The sequence below is a fragment of the Haliaeetus albicilla genome, chromosome 4, assembly GCF_947461875.1.
Source record: "Haliaeetus albicilla chromosome 4, bHalAlb1.1, whole genome shotgun sequence".
In the NCBI taxonomy this organism is placed as follows: domain Eukaryota; kingdom Metazoa; phylum Chordata; class Aves; order Accipitriformes; family Accipitridae; genus Haliaeetus; species Haliaeetus albicilla.
The window spans coordinates 52,203,227-52,229,638 of NC_091486.1; the positions used below are offsets into that span (position 1 = coordinate 52,203,227).

The 26,412-nt window shown below is 39.3% G+C and overlaps 1 protein-coding gene across 5 annotated transcripts; it reads left to right on the top strand.

Moving 5' to 3' along the window:
* The first annotated feature begins 249 nt into the window (after window positions 1-249).
* On the top strand, window positions 250-26,179 carry GABRD (gamma-aminobutyric acid type A receptor subunit delta). 5 transcript variants are annotated; one of them, XM_069782754.1, is made up of 10 exons: window positions 250-277; window positions 1,298-1,445; window positions 12,479-12,591; window positions 13,175-13,242; window positions 14,143-14,363; window positions 15,186-15,268; window positions 17,541-17,678; window positions 18,593-18,745; window positions 19,346-19,557; window positions 20,871-26,179. In XM_069782754.1, the coding sequence occupies exons 2-10, from the start codon at window positions 1,354-1,356 to the stop codon at window positions 21,168-21,170; spliced, it is 1,380 nt and encodes a 459-aa protein (XP_069638855.1). In that variant the 5' UTR covers window positions 250-277; window positions 1,298-1,353; the 3' UTR covers window positions 21,171-26,179. The 5 variants fall into 5 exon arrangements, with proteins under 5 accessions (XP_069638855.1, XP_069638852.1, XP_069638853.1 ...); XM_069782751.1 differs by having other exon boundaries at window positions 251-277; window positions 18,590-18,745; XM_069782752.1 differs by having other exon boundaries at window positions 259-273; window positions 18,590-18,745.
* Window positions 26,180-26,412: the final 233 nt, after the last annotated feature.

The following is a 26,412-nucleotide window of genomic DNA, read 5'->3' on the forward strand; positions in this document are numbered from 1 at the left end:
AACCCTGGTAATATACCTTGATTACCAGTTTTTTTCAGAAAAATTATTAAAATCCTGAAGCTAAACATATTCCCATCACAATTGCATTGAAGATTTTGTGGGCAGTCACCTTACTATTTTTGGCTGTAGAGCTGGTGAAAAAGGAGCATAGAGAAGTAAGAAAGAGAACTATCTTAATGAATTTAGAGAAAATATGTAGGTGATACTCTTCCTCTTTCTCTTTTTTGCAGTATTAGAACCACTGACAGCAAAGAACTTTTTCATGGGATCCAAGTGAGTAAGTTCTGAAAGTGTAGTTGTTGTAGAAATACAATTCTTTCGGTCATGATTCTTTTAGAGGATTGCCATTGTATTTTTACTTGTTTTAATGGTCAAATTTGTAGCAACGTCTCTCCCTTTAGAGCATATGTTGCCATGATGTACTTATACCAACACACAAATACACACACTTACGCACACTTACATATGTGTTATACACGTATAAAATACACATGTACACACACTCATTCTAAATGTATAAATTGCCTCAGCTGATTTTTGCTATTTTTACAGATGTATGCTGAAGACATAGAAAACTGTTCTTTTTCACTAGTCAGTTAGAGGACAGCTCTCTAGCCAGAGAATAACAATACCAAGGAACTCTCAGAGTAGGTACATAGCTCACTGGAACACCATCCTTAAGAGTAGGAAAAATATGAAAAAAGTGTTGACTGAAGATATCCTGAAAGGTGTAAATCTGTTCTGTTATCCAGAGAGACAAAATCATTCAGTTCTCTGTGTCATCCTGTAAATTCCATTACAAATGTTCCGGTTTCCCTCCTCCAAAAAAACACTTTTCATGCAACAATCCAACTACTTGAGCTTAAATGTAGGTCTTTTCCTCCTTAGTGTGCATTAGCTGCAGGCATGACCATTGCAATGTGCAGAGGAAGGAAAAGGTCAGAAAGAAAGTACCCCCCCCATCATCCTTACACATTTATGACATATGATCTTGTATGTGTGTGTCTATACGTTTGTGTGTGTATTGTGTACATCTGTACATCTCTTCTCCTCCTGGATCCCACGGGGCTGTTAGTCCCCTCACCCACCACCCCTTAGTTGCCGTTTGAAATATTGGTATTAGATAGTAATACAAAATTAAGCATACGAAAAGATAAATCGAACACTTTACCCCAGGTGCATCCTTTCATTTGATTAAGGTGTCTGCACATTCATTTTTGCTTTACGGTATAATTTCTTTAAAATGTCTCCTTCAGAGTGTTTCCTTTGTGGGTTGGTTTTAAAATTGTCATTCTAGATTGAACAGCACCAAAAAGCAGAGGAGGCGGAGGAGGAGAGAAGAAAAGAGCGAATATGGAGGAGAAAATCGAGTTTGACCTGCAAGTCAAGATGAAACCAAACTCCCGAAAAGCCTTCTGGCCGGGTTCCCTACTGACCCTCCTGCGGTGAGTCCCGTTCCTTTAGAGCGAGCAGAGGTCCCCGAGAGTTTGCAAGGCACAAAAGGTGGAAACGTGCACGGCGTTATTGAGCGCTAACGATGTCAGCCCCCGAGCAACCCTGGGATGGAGGATTGCAAACGCAGTTTCACAGCTCCCGGGCTCGCCGAAGTAACCTGAAGCGTTTCACTTTAGAGAAGCCCCTTAGGAAGCTGAGAGCGACGAGGCAGAAGTTTGTAAAACCTTGGCTCTGCCTCTTTCGGGTTCGTACCGCCAGCCTGGGACAGCTTTTAAACAGCGAGGAGGTAGCAATTCCCCCCCCCCTATTCCTACTCCCTCTTCCCTTGGAAAGCTGCTGGAAGACGGGCTGCAGCTGCGCTCGCCCCGGACTTGTGCAGCCGGGATTTGCGCGGGGAGGAACGGAGCGGAGCGGGGGGGCGGGGGGAGGTGGCAGCGTGTTCCCAGCACCCAGCGGCACTCCGGCCCTGCCGTTCGCATCCCCTTTGCCGTGCCGAGCAAACCTCCTCTACGGCTGGATCGCCTCTGCCCTTAGCTCGGGCTGCAGCTCCCTCCTCCTCCTCCTCCTCTTCCTCCTCCTCCTCCTCCTCCCTGGGATGATTTGCACAGGACGGGTCTAGTATCTCCGGAGCGCTTCTACTTTGCTCCCACCCGCGCTCGGTGGGACTAAGCTATCGTTTAATGGGAGGTTATTTTCGGCAACCAGCCTTGCACCCGGGCGGACCGGCCGGAGGAAGAGCCGGGCGCTTCTGAAAGCGGCAGAGGAGGTTTGCCAAAGCAGGGCAGCGGAGCCGGCGGGGTTGTTGAACCGGCGGAGCCCAGCCGAGGTGCCACCCCGCCGAGGAGGGGAGAGAGCTGCCCGGCTACCTGCTCCGTGTTTCTGGCTGCCTGCATGGCTCCCGGGCACTGTAGAGATTGTGGGGGCTGTTGCTGCTGCTGAGCAACAATACATTGCTTTAAACTCAGCCTCAACTTAGCCCGGCAAGCAAGGATGGCAACGCTACTGGAGCTTTGCAGCTGCCAAGAGAGCCAGGGAACCTGGGTTTTGTGTGCCACTGTCTAATGTATGGGAGTAAAATGGAATTTCTTACCTGGGTTTTTCCTGCCTTGGTTCTACTGTGCACCCAACAGCACAGGTGTATCAGGTAAGAAGACGCTTTATCGTTCTTTCTTAGGCTGGCCTTAGACAGCCGTTCTTTCGGTGTGGCTGGGGTGAAAAATGCCAGGTCTGCCGGTAGCTCCCACTCCCACTTTTGCCCAGGGATGCTCTCCATTTACGGGCTACCACTGCTTTGAGTGAGTGTTCAGTAGAAAAAGGGGTCCTGACTGAAGAGTTTCCTCAGTGTGCCCCATCCTTTTTTTTTTCTTCTTTTTCTAGCAGAGGATGCACTTCAGCCAGTTGGGCAGCAGTTTCTTGGGTTAATCAAGGGGTGTGTTTTTAACAGGATGCCTGTGGAAGCCTTTTCCCGAGGGCACTTACTCTAAATTGGGGGCAAACACTTTTTGTAATGGCACTGCACATCCCAGCGCAGCCTCATCCCCTTAAACAGCTCTGTAGGGGGCCTGCTTGAACATGAAACTCTTCCATGAAACCCAGCACAACCAGTGGGGTACTAACTGAACATCTTTGCTTAGGGCCTCCATAGGTACAATTAAAAATCCCAAAATACAGGCAGTCCTTTCTAATGGGTTCATTAAGTGTTCTGAACTTGAGATAAGAGGAAGAGACTGGCAGAGATCTTAGAAAAAACGTTTGAAGAACGCCAACCATTTCTTAAAATAAGAAATTGTAAAGATATATGTTTGCAATTCTCAGTCACATTTATTCTGAAGGTGTTAGCTAGGCAACCAGCTATGTTCTCTATATATTCTCTACAGATCTGGAGGCTGCATGTGGAGAAAGCTTGCCATGATTATGCAATGAAAATAGAAGGGGGAATAAAAAAGAACTTGCCGCATGTAAAAACATGCCTACATCATCCACAGCAGAGATGGCTGTGGTATTAAAGGGGTCTTCCTGCTTCTACTTTATAGACATTATTAATAGCTTCAGAGGAGTATAAGAAGCAAAGTGATAATTGTAGTAAGACATAACATTGCTGTTACAGTTTTTGGAATTAATTAGTGCAATCTGATTTTTTCACTGGGAAGGAAAAGGATCTTGCATTACAGGAAGTGTCAAGTCAACTGCTCTTATTCAGGACTGACATAATGATTTATCTTATGACCTTGAATCTGTTATCCAGGGTCAGATCCTGACACCCTCATGCTCTGAAGCAATCCAGTATTACAGTGAAGGCAGAGAAAATACTGCTTATGACCTAAGGGCATCAAGATCTTGCCCATAATTTCAGTGATCCTGTTTCTCTATCTGCTCTTGGGCTAGCATTAAGCATTTTAGTTGAAAAGTGGTGTTTGAGTATAAAGGAAAAAAAAGAATTATAAGGAAGAGTCAGCCTTAGCCTCTGTCTTCAAGGTCTGTTTCTAGGCACAGCAACTGCCAAGATATGTGCAACCTATAATTTGTTGGATAAATTATTTTATATTTGGATTAATTACCTAGTTACTTGACTTTCTTCCTCCAGTTACACAATAGTGATGAGCTGTTTGTTAGAAATATATATATATACGCATGGCAGAGAGTAAGGCAAGGCAAATTCTGGCTTGTGAAATTCCAACTGTTCAGTTTGTAGTAGTTTTCCAAACATGCCAAAGTGTAAGACATTCAATGGTCAAAGAAAGCTGCTCTGTTTAGTACAACAGTTTTCTGAAGATGCAGGATTTAGGATGGCTATGGCAGAACATGGTTTAATCTTATAAAAAGTGAGTAACCTTGCTTACACGTGTACTTTCGATGAGTTAAAGAGAACGAAAACAGAATTTTGTCCTTGCATCAGTAAAATTACTCACACATAGATGACCTATGAAATAATTCCCCTTGTAAGGGCCCAAGAAGCACATTAACTTCCTTATTCTTCTTCCTTGGAGTTCTGTAATATGATATTACATATAATTATTTTTGGTAAGAGATGCTTTTATGAAGAGCAGTATTTTATTAATACTGTGGTTTTATAACAATGGGCAAAACTGCCAATAGCTACATTTTATTGCTCTGATTTTCTTTTCTGAATGTAACGTGATCCATGGTTACAATGACAGAGGCCACCCAACACCACTAAGTTCTCTGCTTGGGAGTTCTATGGACTGTATATTGACAGGTGTAAGCAAAAACATATTCAAAAAAGGAAGAACATTTCAGCGAGTTCTGAACTCAGTGGTATGACATAAGACTTCCCAAAGGCAAAACTACCTATTAAAATAATGTTAAGGTTTGGCAGAGGAGGGAAGTGGGGAATACATGTAGCCTGCTTCCTCACAGCATTTTTGAATATCCTTTCAGGGTGCTTTAGAGGGCTGTATTTGAAGCAATTTCTCTGTCATGTGTGCTATTTGACTGAAGTGAATGAGCCAAATTCAACCTAAGTCAGCACATCCTACTTACGCCAGTGCTGTTTTCAGGTAAACACTTTTAAAAAGTAGTATTTTGTGGTCTGCTTGAGGCAGTGATTAGCGGCAAGAAATTTGGCATTCATATGATTGACAGCTCTTTGGGGCAAAGACGGTAGCTTCCATTATTTTATCAGAGTTTGATACGCTGTGGATGCTGCAATAATAAATGTGTCATAGTGAATGAGATCATCTGCTGAAAGACACTTAGTGAAACATTTCTTCATTTGCGCGGGGAAAGAGTATATTGATAGGAGTTTTGGGGTGTATGTCCGTACTTCTAATTCTTTACTGGAAGAGATTTTAATTCTCTAATTAAAAATAGGTGTATCTTTTATATTTAGGATTCTACTATGTTAAATGACTTTTATACATTTGCATAGAATTGTCCTTCTGTTGTGTGTCTCCCCCAGCCTTTTACTGCTATTCATAGAAACAGAGCAGCTTTAACACATGAATATAAGCAAAGAATGGTCCATTTTCTGCAGCTTAAAACTCACAGAGAGGAAATAAGGGCTTTTATGTTCAAAAGGTTGCCACGAATTAAGCCTAATGCTTTTTCAATTACATTTCAAAATACGAAACATATTTACAGTGAGCTTCACTTAGAGTCAGGAATGGCAGATGGGAAGGATACACATACTGCTCTGGATAATCCTGGACTTTGACAGAGGCCAGATTCTTCACTGACCTTGCAGGATATTCCTTGTCTTTTTCCAAAGGAAAAGTTTTCTTGAGTGGCAGTGACATCTGGGACATTTGCCCCCAAAAGATTATCTCAAAGAAAATGAAATGTACTCCATCCCAGTCCTCAGTATCAGTCAAACCAGTATTTCCATCTACCAGCTTAAAAGATTGATATAACAACTATGTCACAGTCCTAAAAAGAATCAGGTTAGCAGATTTAAAGAAGAAACAGGAGAGGCAAAAAGTGATTTTCCACATGTTACTGCTATACATGTTTGTCAAAAGGTTAGTGCACTCTCCCTCCAAGTGTGACTTAAAATCAGTATCTCATTGGCCACTGACTTAAAGATGCTGCTGAGCTTTTTGCACTGCTGCTAGAGCTTTTGGCACTGCTGTGCCAAAATAGTATTGCTAATGTTACCTCTTGTTCAGCTGCTGTAGTGCACTCATTCACACAGAACATATAGATTGCCTCTTTCCTTGGTGTAATTTAAATACTTGCCAGATTTTTTCTAGTAATAGTGATAAATTTCTAGCAACCGTTTTCAAGCAGTGTTCTGGAAGAGTGAAGACAGGCTAATACCTCACTTGCCTGACAAGATGCGCTGTCCAAGTTGATTGATGCTTCTCCTCAATCACTCCACATTAGTAGAATGCAATGGTCCTGCAGCAGCTCAGAGAAAGATGTCAGCTTGGATAGAAAGGATTTGGGGATATATGTACTTTTTATTCTAGAACTGATAGTACTTAGCTCTGAAAGAGATGTATTTCTTTGTCATTTGAGATTAATTGCTTGTAGTTGCCTTCCCTAACCTGTGTCAGGGACAGTTTTGTTAGGCAAAGAAGAACTCGTAGTTTTGCCAGGTTTATCAATGGTGATTTCCTCTCCCCTTTGTCTAGTGTGCAAGACAACTAACTGTTCTTTTCATATTTTAAACAGCAGCAATTTGTTTTCTACTGCTAACGAGTTCTGTTGAAGTTCTCACAATGCTTGAACTCCAGATATGGACAGATGCAAATATATTCTCCAGAATATCTGCTTGAAATGAGATGTGTACAGAGTCAGAGTATGGATGGAAAACTATCTTCTTCAGCTTTAGATTTGGAACGACTTCCAGAGTGATATTAGTACACATGACTATGTTGCTATTCAGACAGCTAGGCACCCCACTCTGGCCTGGTGCAAAGTAAAGATAAGCTTTTTGATGAGCTGTTATGCCCTGTGTATTTTACAAATCAATAGCTTAATTTTACCAAGTCCTTTTCTTACTAAAACAAGCTTTACAGCAGCTTACATCAAGAAGTGAACTTGCTGAATCAACTAATAGTAGTTTCCTTTCTTTTCATCTTTACTGCTTACACTATGAAAAGTTAATCCTTTCCAATGTGTCTTTTCTATGCTGGTCTTCCTTTTTCAGGTACAATAAATGAATAATATTTTAGGCCATATATAATCCCAACTACTTATCAAGGATGAATGAGATTCTCCAACTGTCCTTCATGTTAACTTAAGCACTGGATCTCATGTGCAGAAGTCTAGAGGAATGGCTCAAAGGAGTTATCACAAACTGGCCTGTAAAGTTCCATGAAAATAAAGGTCTGCTTTCCAAAGTCATCATTTTTGACTGAGGACTGCTATACTATCTGTTAATATTCACACTTTTGTCTTCATCAGATAAAAAAGAAATGAAAGTATTACAGGTAGAATAATGTTCTTGAGTTTGTTATTTCACCTCTCCCTTAATATTCTTGCGGGATAAAAAAAGAGTGGAACAGGAGATTTCTACTATGCTGGAGTACCTGGATGACTTTAGACCTAAAGAGCACAGACCAGACTGACACAAGCAGAGCTTGAACTCGTTTACACCATGCTGAATCATACACCCAAGCATACAGCCCCTGCTACATTAGTTCTTATGTCTGTATTATTTCCCTTGCTCCATCAGCCTCCATGTCTGTCTAACAAAATGTAATTTGAAGAACATGGCTGTTTAAAGTTATCAGTGGGTAGTTTAAAGGTACAATATAGGTTCACAGAATGGCTGAGGTTGGAAAGGACCTCTGGAGGTCATCTGGTCCAACCCCCTGTTCAAGCAGGGCCACCCAGAGCCAGCTGCCCAAGACCATGTTCAGATGGCATTTAAATATCGCCAAGGAGGGAGACCACAACCTCTCTCAGCAATCTGTCCCAGGGTTTGGTCACCCTCCAGTAAACAAGTGTTTGCTGATGTTCAAGCAGAACCTCCTGTGTTTCAGTTTGTGCCCGTTGCCTCTGGTCCTGTCGCTGGGCTCCACTGCAAAGAGCCCGGCTCTGCTTTCTTTACACCCTCCCTTCCTGTGTTGATATACATTGATAAGATCCTCCCTGAGCCTTCCCTTCTCCAGGCTAAACAGTCCCAGCTCTCTCAGCTTTTCCTCATATGAGAGGTGCTCTAGTCCCTTAATCATCAGCATGAAAACAGCCTAATATTAGCAAAAGCTTTTGGTAGCTCAGTGATAACTGTTTGTAAATGAAACTGTAGGCTATTCTGATTCACATATTCTCTTTGAGTATCTAGGAGCCATTCTGTGAGCAGCATGCTAGTGTGTGAGAATGGCAGTAACTGAGTAAGAGTAATTTCGTTGTCTATTTCAAAGAAATTTAAAAATGAACCAGTAGGATAAACATCAACAAAGTAAATCTAGCCATAAAATTATTTCAGCAGTAATATTTTAATAACCCCCAGTGGTATTAAGTGCATATAGCTCCACTAACTTCAACACATTTGTTACACTGATGATCTGACCCTAAGGCTTTATTAATAATAGAAACAAGATTCTTTTTAATTGTGTCATGGATATTTAAGTAAAACTCCCTCTAGATTGTAATCTGCTTAAAACACATGGCAAGCTACAGCCCACAGTTTTTAACCCAACTTGCGTCATTTTAACTTCCTTTTAGCTCTATGGCTCTCCTTAATTCCATTAAAATACAATATTGACACAGGATAACTGCTGCATAGTGTAAATGCTTTATCAAAAAAGATGAGGCTCCTGGCAGTTCTTATAGTGACATTACTTCTTTTATAGCAAGTGACTGATTACGTTAGTTATCTGGGGATGAGTTCTTGATGCACTCAAGTAGCAATACCTATTGTAAAAGGGGAGCAGCAGAATTCAGTTTTATTATTTTTCTCAGGTTTAGTACTCATAAATATACGTGGTATTCTAATTTTACAACAACTTGTACCTAGCACTTTCATACTATTGTATATGTAGGAAGCATAAGCTAGATTCTCCCATCCTCACAGATCAGGCACACAAGATAGGTCACTACTGTGTAGTCACCTTTTGACTTGAGTATTGTTTTCAAAACACTTTACAGAACTTGGCTGCAGTTTTAGCAAAAGGAGTGGAAAAGCACTACCTTCTACTGAAAAGGCAAAGAGATTTTAGGCACATATATTAATTCAGGTGTATTCTAGTTATTTACTCTAATTACGTAAAGTCTTAAAGTACGATTCTTTACCTATAAAAGGAGTTCAGATATTTTACTGATTAGGAATACCATTACTTATCTATGGCTGAGCCGTAGAAGTTACAAATAAGTATATTTTTAAACCTAGTCTCACATTTAAACATTTCAACACAGTCTCACATTCTCTAATCTGCCAAGGCCTGAACTTAAAAAATTATCTATTTTCTGTATTAACTGATAGCCTTAGCATCTCCAGAAATAGGGTAGTGAATGTAAAAGAAAATAGATGAAAGAATTTCTGAACTTCAGTGTTTGATGGTATTGCAGAAAAAAGCCTGACCTTAGCATCTGGATCTTGCCAAGTATTATGAAACTGTAATTTCACTGAACTAAATACCGACAGTTAGATGACTGAAAGAGCAGCACATAGGAAACAGCAGTCTGATAGAAAGAAGTGTTTATATAGTTGATGAGACCCAATAAAGAAGGAAAAAACTCTGTCAACATCTGTTATAAATCTTCAAAGCCCTTGTCTAAATCAATTATGTTAAGATCCTTACTCAGAAGAGATACAGGAACCCGAGAAATACCTGAGATAGTCATTTGAGACGAACATACAGCAGTGTGCTCATGGCAAGGAAACATTATAAATGCAATTTAATATATATACCCAATTTTAAAATTTTGCCATGAACTAATGCAGTTTCAATTTGAAGCAGCGTACGTATGCTTTAAGGTCACTTAAGCTTTGGCAACTCTGTCAATGCAAGTTTTCAGTGCCTTTGCTGCTCAGAACTTATATTTATACATTGTAATCTCACAACTCCTTCCTTATATAATTGACTCCACACATGCGGGGCAAGAATTTTATGATCAGGGCAATCAAAGAGTTTTCTTTCAGTCCCCTATGAGAAGAAGAGTTGGTTATTGTAGGATACTCTGCTACTGTGCTAGCAGTAACTGGATGTGCTGAGCTGAACGCCCAGATGGGCATATTTTGGAGAGAAAAAATGTGCTTTATGTGGGTCAATGTCTCATGGACACTCTAGGAAAGTTATGTAAGTACCAAGGTAGAATAAGTTTATGGTATATTATTTTGCAGCCTTTCATTGCTGTTTAATGTGTTTCTTTTCCGTTCCTAGTGATATGTATCTCTCAAATGCCATATTTATTGCTGGGCTTAGTGGAAGATGCTGAAACAGTGCTCAGACTGTTTTTATATAGTACTTGAATTCGGATACAGGCCCTGTCAAACCACTGGCAATTTTTCTCTTTGCAAAGAGTTGTGGTAGACGTTGTCAGTCTTTCATTTATCTATTCCTGTCATGTCAATCATAGTGCTGGCAAGAGGAATTACGTGAGCAGGCACAGATCTTCAGATGAAGTCTGCCAGCTCAGTTTAAACAGCTAATGAAGACAATACTATCTTGTCTTTGTTTATAAGAGATTATGGAATATCCACATGACTGCTTGTACTAGGAGGGTTGAGGGGCTGGCATCTGCCAGGTGGTGGAAAATGGTAACAAGAAACTGTGCTAATGTCTTCAAGGAGCATCACTGGATCAGAAAGAAGCATATGCCTAGCACCTTAGAGATGGAGCTTTATTTCTGGGAGGGGGACTGTGGCATGCTGCACAAATCTGACAGCAACACATTACCTCCCAAACAAAACCTACTGCCTGTTTGGTGGCTCACTCAGGTCCCAAGAGTGACTACAAAAGGATGCCTGCATTATGGCATCCCACACTCCTGACAGTGTCCTGAGGACAGATGGCCAAACACCCACACTGCCTGATGCTGGCAAGTGCAAAACAGCACAAACAGGTGAGCTGGGGCCCTCCCAGCACGATGGAACCATCCCTATACGCCCAAAACTCTGGGGAACCTGCGGGAAGGTGGAATGCGACAGAGACATTTCAGTGCTATGGATACCTACCTGTCGCAAAAAGGAGTGGTTTGGACCACTTAAAGGGTATTAGCAAAACTGATCCAATAGGAATTTATAAAAGTGCAACTTCACAGAATTCGATGGCAAGGTTCACTATATTGCTTAATACATGGATGAAACGTACAAAGGAAAATTAAGTTAGAGTCAAAGTCAAATTATGTATACAGAGACCAAAGACGCAGTAGGGTAAAAGAGAAACAAAGAAATACAAAGAAAAATCAAGTTACAATTGATTTCTCGTGATTTGTACAGAGATTGGGAATGTAGAAAGGTAGGGGAGACCCTCCCATTGAGTCACGAGGTTCAGAGGAGACCCCCTTGCTTTCTAAACTCCTGTCGGAGTCTAGGTGCTGCTGAATCAACTCCTAGTCTCAGACTTGGTCAACAGTTTATATCTAAAGAGATTATAATAGCAGCCTGAGATTCATTCACAGTTGATATATATCAATACATCAATAAAGTTCACAACAGTAATTTAAGTATAGATTTTGAAAAGCAATATTTGTAACCAGGTTTTATCTAAGAGCTGATTCACCCTTTCCAATAGTTGTTTAAGATGATTATTCTCACTCACAAGTTTATCAACTCAGATTCCTAGTGATGGCTGGACTGCAGGCAACCACCTCTTTGGCTCAGAATGAGGGAGAACCACCGGGGCACCACAGACAGCCCCTCCTGAGATCCAGCACCACAGCCCGCTCCCGCTGAGGTTTGGGTGCAGCCCATGGGGAGTTCTGTGCCAGGCTGGGGTCGTGGGGATGCCCCCTTTAGTGCTTCCGTGCTTTCAGCTGTTCACTTTTAAAGCGAGATCTCCTTTTTGACCATATCTTTGCAGTTTTCAGGTGTTTGTACACCTTGTATTAGCATTGCTTTTCATATTTCTGAGGCTCAAGGGTACTTCTCACAGTATCGAAGATGTTAAATCCAAATTCCAGCTGTGTAATTTTTACTGTTTTCCCATCACATTTGACAACATAGCAGCCTTCTTGATCTCAGCTGTTCCATTGTGGTACTAGGAGCTGTCACAGCTGCTGTGCCCTGCTACCCAGATAGCTGCATTTCAGCATCCACAGATGCATTTTACACAGTATACAAAGTATCTTGTTTTCCCTGGTGCCTTCTTTATATTTCTAAATCTTTTTTTCCCCTACTTTTTTTTTTTTTTTAAGAAAAACCTTTAAAAGGGTATGTGCTTGTATTTCAGAAAGAGGCCATAGTCTTGCCTGAAATATGTTGTGATTGAAACTGAAATATCTGAAATGGTTTTCCTATCTATATACAGTATTTTTCCACTAAATTACCAATATAGCTGATTATACCGTAGGTGGTCTCTGGTGTAAAAGAAGTCAATGTCTTCCATTTTCTGTTATTTTTCTGTTTCTATACATGGCCAAGTTTTAAAAGATACTTATTCTCTTTACCTAGAGCTATGAATGACATCGGAGATTACATAGGTTCCAACATCGAAATATCCTGGTTACCCAACCTGGATGATTTAATGAAAGGGTATGCACGTAATTTCAGGCCTGGGATTGGAGGTGAGACTTTGAGAATAATGTCTCTTTTGTTTCTTACAATCCTTCTACCCTCTGATGTTTATGTAAACTTCATTCTCTCCATGACTAAAAGGTTGTGATTATCTGTTAGTTGTATACTGGAAATAATAACAATCAACAATTGCTTGATTTTGAAAAAAGAGACTGTACAACCGAATTAGCAATGCAGTCTTCTTGCTGATACAATTCTTATGTCACTGATATCCAAGTAGAAGGAATTTTGGATTACATTAAATGGCAATAATTTCTGCATTTGCTTCAAGTCATGCTGTCTTAAACCTGATAATGTGGTTTCCAGAAAGGATTCCATAATTTTCAGTAGTTGTGATTATATCTCATATCTTTTATCACTGAAGCAAGGTGTTCTGTTGGAAATTGAGGATGCAATCTGTAAAAGATTTAAACCTCTTGCTTTATGGTAGATTTTACTTGGAAAGTGTACTTTATCACGGAAAAACACTTTTATGAATTCACTCTGTATGAAAGAATTAACAGTCTTGGGTCATCGATATTTCTATAGCTACTATGATGATGTAAATCACCCCATTCAAACATTTTTTCTCAGGTCCTCCCGTTAATGTTGCTCTTGCAATTGAAGTAGCCAGCATTGACCACATCTCAGAAGTGAACATGGTACGTTATCAGTTAAACCTACCAAGTTGTGAATGTATGTTGCAAGGACAGGAAGTGTAGAAAACTAACTAGAGAGACAGTTGATCCCCAACATGTTTGGAGTGGACAAATTACCACAAGAAGATATTGCAAAGAACAAACATTGTATTTTAAGACACAGGCAGAGTCTCTTTCGGCAGACATTGGCAATTACAAGAATCTAGCCATGTGTAAGCCACTGAGATTTCTTACTAGACTTAGCAAGGTTGTAGTAAGACTCACTACTTGTGCAGCACTCACTAACAGAAAGCCTAATTTTAAGTATTAACACCAACTCAAATTCCTTTTCACCACAGCTACTTCTAAAAAGAAGCTAAGGTAATGATCGGTTGTGAGATGCTCCTCTTTTTCGTGTAAAGACCTTCTAATAAAGCAGTGGAGTATAACAACTTACAAGTCACATAAACAGGCATAGGCATGGATTAACTGCATTTCTGAACACAATAGATTTATATTTAAAACCAAAAGTTTGACTTTCTCTCCATCCTTTCCCTTCATTACAGATGCATAACTTTACCTGATTTTTTAGTTTTGCTTTAAAAAACCTTCAAAAACAAAAGTTGTACTTTTAGAGATACATAAACTGATTTCTTCATTAAGACATGCAAATCTTGCAACATGTTATATATAACACTGACATTGATCACTTTTTGATATCTTGGGTTTATCCATAGTAGGAGCATATGACAGAAATTAAAAACCTTGGGCAGCTCTTTGGTTCACTGAGTATAAAAATACTTATTTGCACTGGAAGCAGTTAATACATTTCTAGGCTAATACAATGATTTTTGACCAAGTTCCAAGACGTTATCATTGTGTTTGTTTAGCATCACTTTTTAATTGGGATTTCTCTTGTCATAGGAATATACCATGACGGTATTTTTGCACCAGAGCTGGCGAGATGACCGTCTGTCTTACAACCACACCAATGAAACTTTGGGCTTAGACAGCCGGTTTGTGGACAAGCTCTGGTTGCCAGATACTTTCATAGTAAATGCCAAGTCTGCCTGGTTCCATGACGTGACTGTGGAAAACAAACTTATCAGGCTCCAGCCAGATGGAGTCATTTTATACAGCATCAGGTGAGTGAGAAAGAGTGCAAGTGTACTCCATCATGTATTAACTTTTTGAACAGACTATAAACTAATCACTCAGTTTTCCTAGGGTGACTTCCTAAAATAATTATTAATTTAAAACGGAAGAAAGTACTGGTGATTCCTATCAGAGATTCCTTTGCTTTACAAGGATGACACTGCCAGGAAGGTATCTTTGGCAACACTAACACATTTTCCACTGCATAATCACTGATTGCTTTCAGAATGTCCTTAATGGGAGATAAGCACCTCATAACTATTTGGTCACCAGGCAAGGAGATGCTGAATACAGAGCAAAGATTCCATTCTCCACTCTCTCACTATTTTCCAAGGGAACTATGAGCCTGATTTAGGCTCAACTTCCCCATCTTTCAAACAGAGAAAGTAGTATTTCGTCACTTTGGAAGAGCATTCTTGCTAGAACTCAGTAACTATATTTAAAGTTAATTGTGTAATGTTCTAAAAAAATGATGAGCGTGCACCTTTGAAACTGTAAGTCCAGTCACCCTTAAGGTATTAGTAGTGATCTTAGGGACAGCGGAAGGGAGTAGATTTGACTCAGAAAAGTCCTTTTTATCATCAGAAGTAGCTAAAGTGTCCTCTGACATTAGACAAGTCATTTGACCTTTCAATTTCCCCCCACCTTTGGATTTACCACAGACTTAGTACTAAGGCAATAGCCATAAGGATTTTGAAAATAGTTTCCTGTATTAGTATTAAGGTTTCAAAGTTTTCCATTTAGTCTTTCGAGTTCTGAGGAAAAGGCTCTATCTGAATGCAACTAACTGGTGTTCACATTGCTTGGAACAGGATTACCTCAACAGTGGCCTGTGACATGGACCTTTCCAAGTATCCAATGGATGAGCAAGAATGCATGTTGGATTTGGAGAGCTGTAAGGGCTGAGTACAGCATTTCATGTAATCTGTATTTTGTTTAAAGTCTGCATATGTGGTACTTAACTTGCTGGAATTTGCTGAAATGATTCTGCTTTAGTCAATGAAATATAAGGATTTAGAAATTAAGGGCACAAACCTGAATCCGTTCATTCTCTGTGTTGGGCATTAAACTATGGACTTTTCAATACCAGTTCAGCTCTGATCCAATTCAAAACTATAGGATTTAATTCAGTGAAGACGAACAAACTACAGTCCTGCTGACAAATGTCTGGAACTTTATGCTTGATGTAAAACCTAGTGGAATTGTCACAGTCACTAGCATTACTGAGGTTTGCATCAAATCCAGTGAGAATAAGTAGAGAAGCCCACAGGCAAAATTTGATGTGCTATTTTTTCTTTATGAGAAAACAGGAAAAAGAAAGAATTCCCTGCTTTTAATGAGTGGCATTGTGACTAACCCTTACATAGCTGTTTATCTGGCCTAGGCATCCCTGTATCTGTTACACAGAAATCCGTCAGAATAATGGATGGATTGGCTTAAATTCATTTGTACTCACAAAGGAGGGTGAAGAATGAATTTATATTTTGTCCAACCTGTATTTTACCTATGATCAGCATGTAATTCCCATCAGCATTAATACTTTTGAATGAAATTCACCACTGACACAAGCAGGGGCCACCCAATCAATGGTAATGCATCTGGCCTTTTGTGGTTTTTATATCAAGGAGTCTACAGGTCCTGAGGGTTCCAGAGATTTGTGAATAGCAATTTCTGAGCAGATCCACTGGCCTATTGATGCAAGTTTCTCTTTTTCTTTTATAGCACTGACTTTGTTTTCTAGGCAATTAACCACAATACCATTTTATCCTGTCAAAAATAGCAATCTACAGTTTTACTTATGTAATCACCAAATGCAGAGGCAGCAGACAGTGAACCAGCAATCAATTCTCTCTCCCAGCAAGTTCTGCAGGGAGTTTTGGTGGTGGTTGAATTTTTTAATTGAATTTGAGGGTTTTGACTTCAGTGAAACAAACATGTAGAAATAAAGCCTCTTTAAACAAATGGTTTAGTAGCAAGTTGTCCATTAACAGCAAAACTAGCAAAGATCAATTTCCTATGGATCTGCATATTACATAAATCCCCTCATACATATCCCCCGCCTTCTCTCATGTCCCTGGTGCCTTGCACCTCTCCCTAGCAGTTACCTTCCAGCTGCCACCCATGCCAAACTGCAGTCGCTTTTACACGTGGTGATTGTCAAGCAAGCTGGTGCATCTCACAATGGACATAGGTCTCAATTATACTGCTGTTCTCTAACTGGATGTTCTCTAACAAACTTGATTTTCTGTTCTCTACACACCACTTCTTACAAAACTTTCAAGAATCTTGCATCTTTGAAACCTTTACCTTTTTGTCATTTTAGTTTGAAAATACTGAGGAAGTTCAAAAGTTGTTAGGAGGAGAACTGACAGTAAAACACTGCATAAGCAGTTTGCATAGGCTTCGTTTTCTTATTAAACTACTTTAAGCCTGGGGGAGGCCCTAACAGTTGTTTCCACGAGTGGGGATTCATATGAACAAATCACCTGTGTACTTTACCTTCATGCAGTGTCTATTTGTAAAAGCACTGTAGGGCTTGCAAGGGGAGATACAGAGCTGACCGGACGCATACCTTTTGAGGTCACTGGGGGAATCCCTGACAAAGGAAAGTTACTCCAACACTGCCTGACTGGTACAGAGTACCTGTCTCATAAAATCAATGTATGAACTTGGAGATAGACTTGCAGCACAGAATTACACTCTGATCTGTCTTCCGTAGGATAGCTATAGATAGATTAGATTTGGTAGACATTTTCTTTTACAATCAGAAATTTCTGTGACTCTGAAATCCAAGCACAGTGCAGGGGTAAGTTGGCTAGTTTGAGTGCTACAGTAACAGTTACTCTACTTTAAGTGAGTATGCAAATGAGCTTTTTGAGAGATAATTTGGATATTTCTCAGGACACTGAAGTGCATTGTGCCATACCACATATTGCTAGTCAGTGTGAATCTTGGGTTATTCTCCCTGTAGGAAAGCTACCCAAACGTGACACTGGCAACACTGATGTTGCTAGGACAGTGAATTATCCAGACGGAATCACAGCATGTTTGCGATGGGACCGATGAAAATCAGCGTAGCAGAGGAATTAGAGGACTTGCACTATGAGTCCTCTAAAGTTCTTAATTTCTTCCTCAAACGTTGTGTTTATTCAGCTTTCTTTTGGCAGATGGCTACTCTTCAGAGGACATCGTCTACCACTGGTCAGAAAACCAGGAGGAAATCCATGGGCTGGATAAGCTGCAGCTTGCTCAATTCACAATTACCAATTACCAGTTCACAACAGAAATGATGAACTTCAAATCTGGTAATAGGATCTGTCTTCAGTTCAGGGACAGTATCAGACTTCTTCCTGCCTAGGGAAACCTCCTATATCTATAATAGAAAATCCCTCTTCTTAAGTAACTGATTTAAGAACACGTCAGGTTTCTGATAAGAGTTTTCCTTAGGTTACACTTGCAAAAAATGCCAACCTTTGCTGAGCCTTCAGGCAGCCACTGTAGCATATTTTGTCCTTTAGCTCTGTATGTTTGACAAAATACTCCATAGAGCAGCCAGTCAGCACTCGATAAAAAACACTTGAGGTATAGCTCACTTTTTCTTGACCTAATTTACAATTTTGGATGAAGAAAAATTTCCATTAGCCCTGATGTTATGAGGCTTATGACGTACAGTCAGATCATGCTAATTCTATCCAGTAGAAGTCAGTGGTGTGTATGCGTATCATTGGGTTTATTGCAATGTTTGTAAAAGATTGGAGTCATTTCTTTCCTGCTGATTTTTCATCCTCTTTCATGTATTCAGATTCTCATTTATGCTGCACATCTCCTCTAAGCTCTTTTTTGAGTTTGAAATTAACTTGGCCTTTTAAAAAATCTAAATTTAGTATCTGGAGGACTTTCTACAGCAGATGATAAGACAGTACACATTTTGAAGCAATACTGTTATTTGAGAAGACTCATGATTTTATTTTCAGATCTGGCATTGATATGACCTGAGACAAATCATTTGACCTATTCTTAGCTGATGAGAACTGCAGTACCCTGTGCAGGGTTTATGAAGACTAAATGAACAACATTCAAAAAAGCTTTTTGTGATCCTTGTCCAAAAGATGTTTAAGAATGTAGATCTCTCTCATTATAGGAAATGTTATTTTGAATATCAGTTTAACTGTAATTCACACACTCAGAATCTTTCTTTGTCTGCTCTTTTTTCCAGCAGGTCAGTTTCCCAGGCTCAGTCTCCACTTCCACCTTCGGCGAAATCGAGGAGTTTACATCATTCAGTCTTACGTTCCTTCTATCTTACTAGTGGCCATGTCATGGGTATCCTTCTGGATCAGTCAGTCAGCTGTGCCTGCCAGGGTGTCATTAGGTAAAACGGATAGTTTGGGGAACTAACAGGGAAGGGCATGCTGAAGTTGTAGTTATGCTCTCTAATTGATGCTCATTTTCCATGAAGGTGCATTTGTGAATACTATGTTTACATTTGCAGAAGAGATGGTCCTTGAAAAGATTTCCCTCATGTTTTAATTTCTGTCATGCTATCAGAGCAGCTGCCTCAGTAAAGAACAGAAAAAAACCACCTAAAGAGGGTTAAAACCAATAGTGAACGAGGCAGATGTATGAAAGAATTGATTTGAAGGAACTGGGACAGTGATAAAAAAATGTTCCTAGAGCTTGTGGATCCGTTTGCCTAAGTGAGGGTTGCAAGTCCAGATGCAAAAGTTTTTGAGGATTAAGTTGTCTGGTTTTGTTTGTCCTGATCTAGAACAAAACCAAGGATAACATGTTCAAAGCTGCCTTAGTCATACAAATGCACAGTTTTTAACAAGCTCCCCTGTTTTGAAAATCAGAAGCCACGATATTAAGGGGCTTCTGCTGTGAAAATATTCCTCAGCTTCAGATTAGTAAATACACTTATTATAGTGTATACTGTGAAACCTAAAGTAAAATTTCTCACACTACACTGCAGGTATAACTACTGTTCTTACTATGACTACACTGATGGTCAGTGCCCGATCTTCGCTTCCACGAGCATCTGCCATCAAGGCGCTTGATGTTTACTTCTGGATTTGCTATGTGTTTGTCTTCGCTGCACTGGTAGAATATGCATTTGCACATTTCAATGCTGACTACATGAAAAAGCAAAAGAACAAGATAAAGGCAAGAAGGCAGAGTGGAGAGGTCAGTAAGCATAATACTGTGAGTAACTTCGCAAAAGCAATCACCCTGCATCATGACCTTTTTCTACTATGGAAGCAAATTCTTCTACCCCTTTTGAAAAAAAAAAAAAACCATTCCTGGTTAATTCTTTTGTCACCTTAATATGACACGCAACCAAACGCAATTGCTAATTTCCCCTTGAATATGGTTAGCACTAAAGACAACATATTCTTACGTGGTTTGTTGCTGTATTTAAGATAGGAAATGGAGGATAAGAGAGAACGAGTAAGAAGAGAAGGAAAGCATGTCTTGAAGCATGTCTTGAGCCAGATTTGTACATCTTGCACTTTGAGAATATATTTAGACTCTTTGATATTTGTCCAGTCCTCAATGTAAGGTACGGTAACCTTGAGTTGCTCCTGTAGGGTCAGGGCAAATTTATTATGTCGGTATTACATAAGATGGGGAAGAAAGGCCTTTTCTCAGAAGGTATTCTTTAGTAGCTGCTTCTGCTAAGACTCTTTCAGCTCTGCTACAGCATAATAAAATGCTGTTAGCAAAACAAAAACTAGGCCTGTAGTCTTCAAAGTTGTCCGCTGGAGACTACACTTTTTTACACCCAAGCTGCATAATGTAAATACAGATATAATTAGCATGGATATAAGTTATGTAGCAATGAAGCCCATGAATGAAAAACTGAACAAAGCCCAATGAAACTGAACAAAGGAGTCCATAAATGGAATTTCTTCCAGGAACTCCAGATGCACTTTGCTGCTTTCTTCATGTCCATGCATGCATGTTAGTGGTGAAGCAGAGTGAATTGATTAAGAAACTTTTTTCTTTTTTTTACAATTCACAATTTGTAGTCCAGGCCTACATATTTTTGAACTCTCTGGCACCTTGGGTATTATTTATGATTATTATTACTTCATTTTAATAAGCTGTAGCAGATATGACTGATCCATATTCATTTTCTGTCCCACCTCCACATTCTCTCAGCTTTGACAAGAGCCCGAGAACTGCCCATTGGCTTTGGCCACACAATGGGATAACTGTCTCCTTGAAGTCAGTCAATTATTTCCAGGCAGGAGGGTCTAAACCTGCTGTCTCAGTGGTGCCTCGGTCATTCAGAGCATGTAAAATTATACGCAGAATTTAGACATGGTGGCACAGGGTCTTTCAGTGGTCCTTCTGCCAAAGCAAGTGATAAATACCATTCAGCACTTATGGATCTCTTAAGTATTTCACCATGTCAGTATCATGGCTAGCTTGGATGAAGTACACTACCTTTGCCATATAAATTGCTATTATAGGTTCTCCTCTTTCCTTTGCAGATAAACGTGAAGAATGCCATTGTTCTGTTTTCCCTTTCCATAGCTGGTGTGAACCAGGAACTGGCCATTTCCCATAGGCAGCACCGAATTCCCAGAAGCCTGCCTGGATCATATGGCACAATAGAAATAGAAACTGGAGAGACAAAACTGCAGCAAGTAATGAAACTGGATAAAAAGAGTGGTCTGAAGTCCCTCTTTAAGCCCATTGATGCTGATACCATTGATATATATGCCAGAGCCGTGTTCCCAGCAGCCTTTGCAGCAGTCAATGTTATATACTGGGTTGCATACACAATGTAAAAAAAAAAAAAAAAAAATTCATGTGAAGAGCTACAAATTGAACAATACCTACGGACTAAAAGGCCCTTGGTGAAAATGTATTGATCCATCTCTTCTTAAAATATTTCCCAATGAGCTCGAGACATTTCTAAAGTCAAGAAAGTCCTGCTATCAATTCCTACTAAAAGCAGCAATTTATTACTGATTTGACACAGTAGTAACTGTACTCTGCCAAACAATCCCAGCTCCTTATTTCCTGTATTACCATGAGATAATTTTTCATATGTACATATTTGCAGCAAAAGGTTAAGTCTTAAATTACCATGTTTTTCCTCCACTTTAAGGGTTGATCAGTAATGAAGATTTGGCTTTTCACACTCAGATCATTTCCTTTTTTGTAATGGAAGAGCTAATTCCTCACTTCCACATGAGTGATTTTCTGCATCTGGCCTTCTGTGGGATGGTCTAGGTTTAATAGTAGTGGTAAAGTTGGAGTTTTTAATCATAAAAAACTCATGGACAAAGTAAAAGGGAATAGAGGGGAGTGGAGGCTTTTTCTTATATTATTATTTGTCTTGGATAAAATATTGAAAACATTTCAATGCTCTTAGTCATAGCATGAAATAAAATATACTACATAAAATTCTACTGAATTGTTAATAATGACTGTATTACATTTACGATCTAAGCTAATGAAAGTTTAAACACTTAAACACAGTAATGTTTATTAGTTTAACAGGCCCAAAAATAGATAAAAGTGATTTAGAAACACAGGGAAAGCTCAGGCTTCCTATGTTGGATTGGGAAAAATTTTAAAGGTGCTTGATAATGAAGGAACTCAGACTTCATTTTCAGGAAGGACTTCAGAATTTGTTCTTTTAATTTTCAGTGACAGTCTACCACGTGTGCCTCTGAAAATATCCTTTTTGCATCTGTCCCTAAATAGCTGAGTAAAGTTAAAAAATGTGATAACTGGCTTTAAGTTACTCAGTTGCTTTGGATATTTTTGCCGTTTTTATTCAGAGGCTGACCTAATATGTTAGGCCTCTTCAATTCCATTATTTGACAATGAAATTTGTGGGTACTCATACACACTCCTTAATTCAGGACTAGATCCTCTCACCCAAATAATGCAAAATAACACTTTGTTCTGTAAATAATTCCAGTGAACTCAGCAAACGAACGCAGTATTCACAACAAACACAAGTTTCACAATTAATCTCTAAAAACCTCCACAGTAAATATATTGGGATATGGATTAGGACAACTGAAATATTGTTAGTGTAGGAAACCAATGTAAGACACTTCAAAAGAGAATTTTTTCTTGGATAATTTTGTTGCCTTGAAAGTGAGAGAGTGTTTTAAATATAGAGACCGACACAAAAGAAAATATGAAATGAGAGAGGGAGGGAAAGAAGGAAGCAAAGCAAGTGGCTGAAAGCTATGATGGAAGGGAACATGCAGAGGTGCAAGATTAAACAAGCCAAAATATGTAGATAAGAGAAGAGCTGCACTGGGCTTTGAAGATGGGGATCTTGAACATAGTGGCTCATGATTAATAGTCGCAGTTGCCATAAGGATGAAACAAGCATTTGATCACAGTGGAGTATGCGCACATTCTTCCTGCATTACTTATCTGTGACATATGGTTTGATTTCATATGACCAGCACTGAAAGATAGAGCATTTTAACACACATTTATAACTTAAAATAAGATTTGTTGACTATCACTGAAGTAAGAGAAGGCTTTGAAGAAAAAATAATGATCCTGAACTGAGCTATAATAGAAAATACACTCCCATCGTAAGTCAGGCTTAGGTTCACCTCAATCTTTAGTTTCTGTTATAATGGAAGAACTGTCTGCCAACAGTGTGCTGGAAAGCGCAAACTGACTTCAAGCTATAATTGTTCCACAAAGTTATCACCAGTCTAGCCCTGGACTGAGACACCAGGATTCTGCTCCAAGATCTTGCCACTGACTTGTTGGGGAATCTTAGTTAAATCATTTCACTGCATCATCTGCAAAATTGATATAATGATACTGATTTCTTTCCTGTATCTTTGAGGTTTACAGAAGAAAAACCCTTCAGGAGAGACAGAAACTTATGCTCCAGCTAGGTAAGTACATCCAACTAGTACTTATGTGGTGCTATTTACCATAGTTTCTGAGACTCCCACATACTGAATTAAAGCAAAGTATCACTCAACTTTCACCTTATCCAGAAAGCTAATGAAATTCTGCATCTCCTTCAATATATGCAGGTAATCAGGCTTCTCTTTCTCCTCCTGCTTTTCCTCTTCCCATTTTATTTTTCTTGGTGTTTGTTCCTGATGTTGATGAAATGCTACAATACAGAAATACATTATTTTTTTTGAAGTGCATTTTTGGTCATAATCACTTTCTCCCCAAGGAAGTTCAACCCCTCCTGCTCTCTTCTGAGTCATTCTTACTGTTTTATATAATGATTAAGTGCAGAGTGGAATAAAAACAGCAGAAGCATGACTTTACAATGCCTTTTCCTTACTAAGTTGTTTTTCCACGATCATGGGTCAGGGCCTTGACATATCTTAAGTCCCCTTTCTACCTCTCCTTTCAGCTTAAAACTGAGCTTTTTCAATTTACACCTGACCTAATGCTTGTCTGGCCTCAGAAGTTTAAATGTAACTCTTGGATGATGCACTGTCATAGGCAAGGCAAGATGGTAGGCAAGTCTGAAATTTTCTGCTCAGCACTTCGAACAGTATCACCACAACAGTACTACACCCTTTAGAAAGGCCATAGTGCCTTATTCTTCTCTGTTACACTTGCATAAATCGGAAATAATCTTTAAAATCAGTAGATTAACTACTGCTGTGAAAGCAGAGTCTAACCTTTTGGTATCCTGCTGGTTTCTCTAGCTGTTGGTTTATTACACTGCCTGTCAGGGTCAGCTGCTAAGAGTGAAATTATTGACTAAATCCAGTTGAAGAAATACTTGCAGAAAGTTCCTGTGGAGTGTAAATCATAAGAAAATAATCCATGATTTTGGAATTAAAGTTTTTAAAGAGCAGAGAACAAAGCATTGACCTAGTCCCTCTAGTGTGCAGTGGCTGGTTATTTAGAGTAATTAGCAAGAAGGCGGCTGCATATATTACAAAGGCAATGTCTAAACTAATTACTTCAGCAGTAATAGTTTGTAGTTGTGCACCTGCCATAACTCCTTACACTGAAGCCAACTGAGTAATCACATGGGGTTATTGGACAAAATTAGTTGCTTCTCCATCTGGGAGACAGTCATAGGCTGCATGCCCTGCTGATTTCTTCAAAAGATATATTCAATCAATTTTTTCTGTAGTTTGACTGCAGATCTTCAAGGTGCACAGCTTGGTTGTGACTGATCAAAGTAAAAGGTGGCAGCGATCTTTTCCTCAAAAAAAACCAAAGCCAGAATGCTAGACTATCAATGTTGTAGACAGAAGCATAAATAAAGGGGGGAGGGGGGAATCTCAAAACATTGCAGGCAGTCAGAAGTGTGCACTGTGAGCATACATATGGCAATTGTGTCCATTCCAGGAACAAGGTGACTCAGAGGGGAGAACAGGTGTTTCAGCTACTGTTACTGCACTTGCATGAGTAGCACAAGACAAAACACCTCCATCATGAAGAGTGGGATTTTCTTAAATCTGTTTCCAGAGCCAGTAATAGAAAAGTCAGATGCCATTCAAACTCTTTTAAGGAGAAACTTCAGTACAGGAGTATGGTGTAATGATTGGAATTTTGCATAAATTTGAATCTTCTGTACTTTTGCGTGTGCTATACTTTTTTTTCCCATTTAAAATCATCATACTTAAAAATCATCAGACATCAATGCTTTAGATGTATTAACATCTAAAGACAATGCCCTGCTCAACATTTAATGATGGCCTTAATAAACAGAAATAAACTAAATTTGATGTCAATTGAATGCTAACTTTGGATGGGTTGTACTAGTGTCAAGGAGGGGGGGGGGGGGGCACAGGGAAAGAAAGTATGTGACAGATCAGAAGGCACTTTTTCTGTGCTGTACCTGAAAGCATTTGTATTCCTTTCAGCAATTTGGATTACTGTTCGATGGACTGGTATGTCTGTGAGAAAAAGAGTGGGATATGTGTTAAATGTAATCATTCTAAATGTGAAGTGTTAATAAAATGTAGATATACAGAAATGGGAGCTTCTATAAATGGACAAAATAGACATTCTAACTATTGAACTGGAAGATAAAATGCATTAGAAGGAAACTCAAAATAACCTCAGAGATTTCATCCCATAATGAAATCCTGGCTATTTGGTGCCCAAGGGCTTGTAAAACTCTACTTCGGTCTTGACAACAGAAGAGAAAGTACCATTCTGTATTCATGAGTGCTTTCTGTGGGGCACTTATGCAGACTACTGTATTTATGTTAAAAAATAGCTGTTGCTGCCTCAAGAGGTTGAAAAGAATCAGAAAGCACAAGATGAAGAAAAGCAAGACACTGCATGATTTGTTTGAAAGTAATGCTGGCAGTGACAGCACTATTAAGAGGTTAATATACAGAAATGTCTGTCCTGTTTCTGGGTAAAAATGTAAGCATTTATCCAAGTTAAAGTAAAAGCTCTCACATCAGTTCTTAACCAGTTTGCTAATCCAATAGATAATGTAGCGAAACCAATTTAACTCAATGAGGCTTCTACTGTTGGTACAACAAAACCCTTAAAATGATTGCTCTGATTGTAAATACTCAGAGTCATTAACCTAAGAAAGCACTTCACATTAGGAGGAAAACAGCACCCCTGCATATTTGTCCATGAAGCAGAATAGATAACAAAAAGCTTATTGAAAGTTTCTAAGAATATTTTCATTTAAAAAAAAATCTGAAGCGACTCCCTCATGCCCTCTTTATTATAGCAGCTTAAAACACTTTCAATGGTTGAAAGCTTGCTCGATGTTATAGTAATACTGCGTGCAATATATGTTACAAACATATATAGCTAATTCTTCTTATTGAACACTGAATAAAAATTTGGCAATGAACACATCTATTTGGATGGATTTGGTAGCTGAAATGAGACAGGCACTGTCTATTTCTGCCTCTATAGCTTGCATGTTAAATGGAATGAATCTGAGGATCTAAGCCCATCGTTACATAATGCATTAGGGATCTGTTCTCTCCTTATACCAGCTTTATGTCATGGCTATTCCTTTTACCAAGTCCTGCACAGTAAAAACAAATCTGAGAAGACAGTCAAGCCCAGGCTGTCAGAAAA